Here is a 6,212-nt window from a genome sequence, read left to right on the forward strand (position 1 = left end):
GTGGAATTTCTTTATATTTTAAATATTAAAAAAATTTAATTTTTTTTATGTTTTTTTTTATGTTTTCTTAAATTATTTTAATTAATATTTTTTATGAATTATTTTTTAAATTATCAAAATAATACTTTTGGGCCTTCTAGATTTTTGTTACAATATAAGCCCATTTATCCAGCCTGTTTTCAATTCAATAAAGCATATGACTGTATGGTATTTAAAGAGTAATTTTGTTCATATACAAATCAATGTGGGACTATAAAGCCTCAAATGTTTTCATTTCTTTCGATTTTGATATTCTGCTAATGCATTCTTCTGCCATTCCTGTAAGTAATCTTGTTAACGCATCTACTCCATTGCATATGCGTTCAATCTCAACCGAACTCACCTATCCAAACAGCATGAAACGTCAGACATGCTAATAAGGAAAACTGTTGTCAAATATATTTTTCATATATTTTTCATTGAATTGACTGAATAATGAAAACTGCATTATTCTATTTTAGAAAACTGCATTATTCTATTTTAAAAAGCCTTTCTCCACATTTGTCCATCTTCGGATTTGAGTGTCTTGACTCCTATTGAAAATGAAAGAATTTGCAACGAGTTTGGTGATTGTATCATCCCTTTTATGAGTGTGTTTTCTCAATCCTAGGTCTTCGACTGCTCTTAAATGGTTTCGAAATGAAGGTTCTTAAACAATTGATGGTTGCCCCGTCGCAGCTTCATCCTGCGAGTTAGATGTATGTAAAAAATTTCCAATATTGGTGAGAATATTTGAATGGGAGACCTTTTTGGAACCTTTTTGGAACCCTTTCTTTCATCTCTTCAAAGTCCAACGTGGAACTGTGATCTTAGGCACGAGATCATTGTTTAGTTTTCTTTGTGCCGACCGTTTATGGCTTCGGGGCTTTTTCATATAACTTGTAGTATTTTGAAGGCTGATTCTTCCTAGTTACCCTATCCGCCCGAGGCTCATACAACAATATGCATAGTCAGAGATGGAGCAGAGGCTAAATGTGTCTACATAGGGTCAAAGAACGATACTAATGTGTTGAATCAATCAAATATCTTGAACGATGCTCAACGACTACTACAACAAATAACGTTTTTAACCTCGGATGCGAAATGCTTTTTACCTCGGTCAAGGCATCGAGGTAACAAAGAGAGTCATGAAAAGTTTCCACTTAACACATCAATGATTAAAAAATCGAGGGTATAGTTATATGCACATGGGTTCGAACCCCAATAGTTGCACTTTTAGTATTTACAAAACTAGTGCATCTTTTATGTCGGTTTAATAAAAAATCGAGGGGTGTGATTATAATTATTTATTTTAGTTATTTAAAATCTATTACTTATCTAGAATATTATATTGTTTACCCACAATATTACATTGTTTACACAGAATATTTAAATTAAAATAAAAGTAAGATTCCATAGAGTTCAAGATAAAAATCAAATTCCCTAGGGTCTAGACAAAAATCAAATTTTCTCTAGATTTAGACTTTAGATCTTCTAACTATTGAATCTAAGGGAAGATCTTCTGCTTCTGATGGAAAAAAAGGTAAAATAATTAATATCAAATATCAAATCATTTTTGGTTGGAATAAATATTTAAGAAGATAAACCTTGAACCCATAAAATATTCTGCTTTTGCAATCCATCTAAGAGAATTTTTCCAAGTGTCCTTAGGTTTCGAGCGCTTCATATCTTTCATTTAGATTAGATTTTTAATATTCAACATTGTTTTATAATGGATATTCCTTATGTTTCACGCGGATCACTAATGGAAGCATCTTGAGCATTTATAAATTATCTTCATTGAATTTTTATAACTTATTATTTATTGTGTTATGTAATATATTTTGATATATTCTTTATCTGCTTTATTTTTAAAATAATCTATTGTCTTTTTAATATATTTAAATTATTATGTTTTAATAGTTTATTTTTATATATTAGTGTAAAATATAAATTTAATATATTATGTGGTTCGGATAATCAAATTTAATTTTTTTTAGAAATTGGCAATGGGCAGAGTATTATAGTATTCATCTCCATATCTGTTGTTTGAAAAAATTCTCGTACTCAAGCACATACCCGTGTGGGCACCAATATTAATACCTGTATCCAGGCCCGGTCTTGGGACAGGGCAACCAAACCCGCGGCTCAGGACCTCAAAAGTCCGGGAGCCTTAAAATCGGGTGAAGAGGTAAAAAATATAATAAATATTAATAATAAATAAAGTTTTCGCTAATCATATAACAGCCGAGCGGTAAAAGTCATGGACCTAGAAGGTGTAGGTTTTGACTTCAAGTCTACTAAAGTAGTTTAGCAACAGCAACGTGATAAATGGTAATGCTTGATGCGGAGAGATTTTGATTTCAATTCTACTAGAAGTAGTTTTTACAATTTTTATTTTTACTTTACTTTATGAACCACAATAGCAAGAGCAACGTGATAAATGGTAATGCATGATGTGGAGAGAATTAGTTGTGGGTTTGAAACCAATTTCTCTCTCCATCTTTATTTTGATCAATAATTTTTTTCTCTATCTTTGATTATCATAATTTTTTTATCTATATATATTATAAGTTTGCCTTAAATAATTTCTCTCTCCATTTTAGTATTAATATAACTAAAAATATCATAATACATTTTCATGGACCTTTTCAATTTTTGAAAAATAAAATTTGAATAATGTATATAAAATATATTTAAAAAATCCATCATATAATAAATTTATTTATTATTAAATTTATATAATAAAATATAATATATTATTATTTATGTTTAGTTTTATTACTTTTATTTTATTTTATAAAAAAAATTATTATTAAATTTTATTTTATATAATAAATTAAAATATAAAAAATTTAATATTTGTCCAGGACCTCTAAAATGTCGGGACCGGCCCTGCCTGTATCCTATAAATACCTCAATACATGTACTCGTGCCCAGCTACCCGTGTTAGTAGTAAAATAAAGTCGATTAATTATCAAATATTATATAATTTTTAAGTTTTTAACAATATTAAAAATAAATTATGGATGTTATTGTTGAGTTAATAAATGAATAAGCACTTTTATTAAAAAAGTGTAATAGTTTAATTGCGATATTTTTTTTAAATTAATAAACATGCAATTTTTATATAATAATATAAATAATGTAATATAAATATGTAGTGCGGATATATTGCGGGATGCGTAATAAGATACACGTGTTCACATCCATACCTGTTATTTTAATAGATAATTATCCGGGCTGAAGTGTGAAGCTTACCTAAACCATATTGTGATTGTTTCCCAAATCATACGTCAGTTTTATTCATATTTATATTTTTTTTGTTACTAATAAAAACCTAACAAGAGAACAATTTTTTTTTACTGTTTTACTGCTTAGTTTAAGTACTGTTCTTCTTGTTCTTCTTCCATCCCAAAGCTTGTTTGCTCTTCCCCATAGCTTTCGCAAGAATTTCATTTCCACCGTTGGATCTCTTGCCTTGTTCAGGTACTTTTACTTTTACCTCCAACTCTTCAACAAAATTCTCCAATGAAGCACCACATTCTAGAAACTTCTTATACATATTCCGGTAAGCAATTTGTAGCGACGCCTGAAAAGACTCCGTAACTTTAACAACCGCCATGTTATCGTAACCGTAATGTCCAGCTCTCACGCGCCCATTCGCGTACTCTTTACACGCGTCTAGAATAGCATGGCCTCGTTCGCGAAAGTGTTCTATAACGAACTCCTCGAAGTTCTTAGGTGGTTTCTGAATAAGGCAAACCGAGGAGTAGCACGTGAGAACAAAAACGGATGCATTGTAAGCACGTGCCTTGGATTCCATAAGAGAATAATCTGAAAGACTGTAGGTAGGATTGTTAAAGAGTGGCTTCTCATTAAGAACAATTGCTTGAATAGAAAGTAAAACTGTAAGTATAGTTATAGCTGGGGTCCAGCTCATGAGTTTATCTGCCTTCCATGTGTTGGGAAGGCCTAAACAGACAGTCCCAGAAGGGTAGAGATTCGGGTTGAGTTGGTACCCGAATGAGATGTAATGGATCTTTGGTGGTTTGAATGGGTAATCTGTAGGGAATGCGATGTCAAAGAAGAAGAGACCGTCTTGGTAAGGTGTACCGGGGGAGCCGACGATGGCGGCGCGGAGTAAATCGATGCGGTGTTCGTAGACTTGAACGTGGATGGAATCTGGGAGGTCTTTTGCAAGGAGTTTCCATTCATTCATGATTCTTCTGCATGCAAAGCTATTTGAAGCTGTGAAGCAGTTTTTGTGGAATTTGTGGTGGCGGAATCGGTGATCTGAATCGTCTGAAACCAAGTCGAATGTGCTCTTCTTTTCCATCATTTTCCCCTCTCGTTTCGTTAGGAATTATTAGTGGTATAATTGTTTGTAGTGTGTTAATATTTGTTGCGATTTTTTGTTTATGTTACTCTAGTTTTATATCTAGAGACCTATTAAAATTCTTAGGTGGACACGAATGTAAGAATTTGTTTTACACACAACCAATCACATAATTTTAATTAATTAAAAAATAAATTAAGATTTTTCTCTCATTTATAATCTCAAACACCCCATGAATCCAATTAAAAACAAAATTAAAATAAAAATAAATTAAAAATTACAAACTTCTTATTGGTTGTGCCTAAAAATATAGATTTATGACCGTGTCCATGCAAGAGTCATAGAAGTGAAATAAGAATTGTGCTATAAAAACACAGATCTAAACACAACTACCGTACACGCTAGACCATCACAATTGGTATTTTATCAAATAGTGCCTATTAATTTATGAGAAAATAGTGCCTATTAATGAACGTCCATTTTAGGTTTTTTTAAAATACTTTTTACATGTACCGAAGAAATTAATAAAATTGTTGTCCTTTTAACTATGTTAATCATTTTCGAAAATTGATGCCCTTTTAAATATGAATTTTAAAACTCAATTGTTAGTTAAGTTCACTATAATGTGTGTGAGATTTAGTGATTAGTGATGAAGGCAAAGGTTTTGAAAGTAAGTTTTTTTATGAGGTCTTATATTCGAATCTTGTTTGATGTAAATTATTTATAAAAAAAGTTTACTATAATATTCCTCTAAGAAGGTGTTTGATAAAAATAACTTATAGTTGATGTGTGGTAACTGATAAATTAATTTAAGTGTTTGATAAATTAGTGGTTACACTAATTAATAACTTTAAAATGATATAAAATAATATTTTTAATTAAGAAATTGATAATTTTATTATCTTATTATATTATTGTTTTGGATTGGGTCTGCGGTTGGTCCACCGTTGGGCAGGGCCCAGTCCAACGCTACTCTAAGGAAGGCCCAACGAAGTGGCCCAAACTGTCATAACTGTTGGGGAGCTTCTCACCCACGTGCCCTCCGAAAGAATCGGTCTTCTCGCGTCTAAAAATTGCGGGGCAGTTGACCCAGGACGAAGATCACGCGCTGATCCCCCTACCACGTAGGATCCTGGCAATCTGCTATTATGGACTGGAAAATCCAGCCCACAATAGAGACCTTGACCCAACGTTGGGGGCACAATAAATACCCTCTTCACAAAAGGGTCAGGTAATCTAATCTCACTCTAACTTTGTACTTGCGTTTTCTCTTTACTCAAAACCTTACTTTGACATCGGAGTGTCTTGCAGGTACACCCTCCCTTTATCTTTGATCACAAAAGCTCAAGTGTTACAGGCCACAGAAGACCATTTTGATCTCGATAATTAGATCAGTGGCGCTGTTTGTGGAAATCCTTTGCTCTCCCGTTTTTTTCTAAAGAAAACCAAATAAAATTCAACCCCAAAACCACCAATCGTCAAGGCTAGCCAACACGATGATAACGTCAATACCTTCGCTGCCACCGGCGACCTCAACAATAATGGTATAGTCGGTCACAAATAGGTGATCCCAAGGACGAGCAAACTGCCTCCTCATCTTCCGATGACGCGGTCCACAACGCCGCCCAGCAGCATGAACCCCTTGACACCTATCAGGAGATCCTCATGCCGCCTAATGCTTACCCTACCACGGTGGCCTTGCTCGCGGCGATCAATCAAACTAACTTCCTCATTTTCCAGCAAAACGAACAAATTGCATTGTTGGAGAAGGATCGTCGATCACTCACCCCTCCTAGGAAGCACCAAAGATCCTGGTCTTTTACTCCATCCCCGCGACGCCGAGACAACCGTCCAC

The 6,212-nt window shown here is 33.3% G+C and overlaps 1 protein-coding gene across 1 annotated transcript; it reads right to left on the reverse strand.

The window, feature by feature from the left end:
* Nucleotides 1-3,295: 3,295 nt before the first annotated feature.
* LOC131607660 (putative ubiquitin-conjugating enzyme E2 38) lies at nucleotides 3,296-4,445 on the reverse strand. Its single transcript, XM_058879637.1, has one exon. It carries the CDS (start codon nucleotides 4,358-4,360, stop codon nucleotides 3,401-3,403), a length of 960 nt encoding a protein of 319 aa, XP_058735620.1. The 5' UTR covers nucleotides 4,361-4,445; the 3' UTR covers nucleotides 3,296-3,400.
* Between the last annotated feature and the right edge of the window lie 1,767 nt (nucleotides 4,446-6,212).

This window comes from Vicia villosa, linkage group LG5, assembly GCF_029867415.1.
Source record: "Vicia villosa cultivar HV-30 ecotype Madison, WI linkage group LG5, Vvil1.0, whole genome shotgun sequence".
NCBI lineage: Eukaryota > Viridiplantae > Streptophyta > Magnoliopsida > Fabales > Fabaceae > Vicia > Vicia villosa.

Coding starts and splice junctions, on each gene's coding strand:
- LOC131607660 (XM_058879637.1), bottom strand. CDS start 4,360: ATGATGGAAAAGAAGAGCACATTCGACTTGGTTTCAGACGATTCAGAT.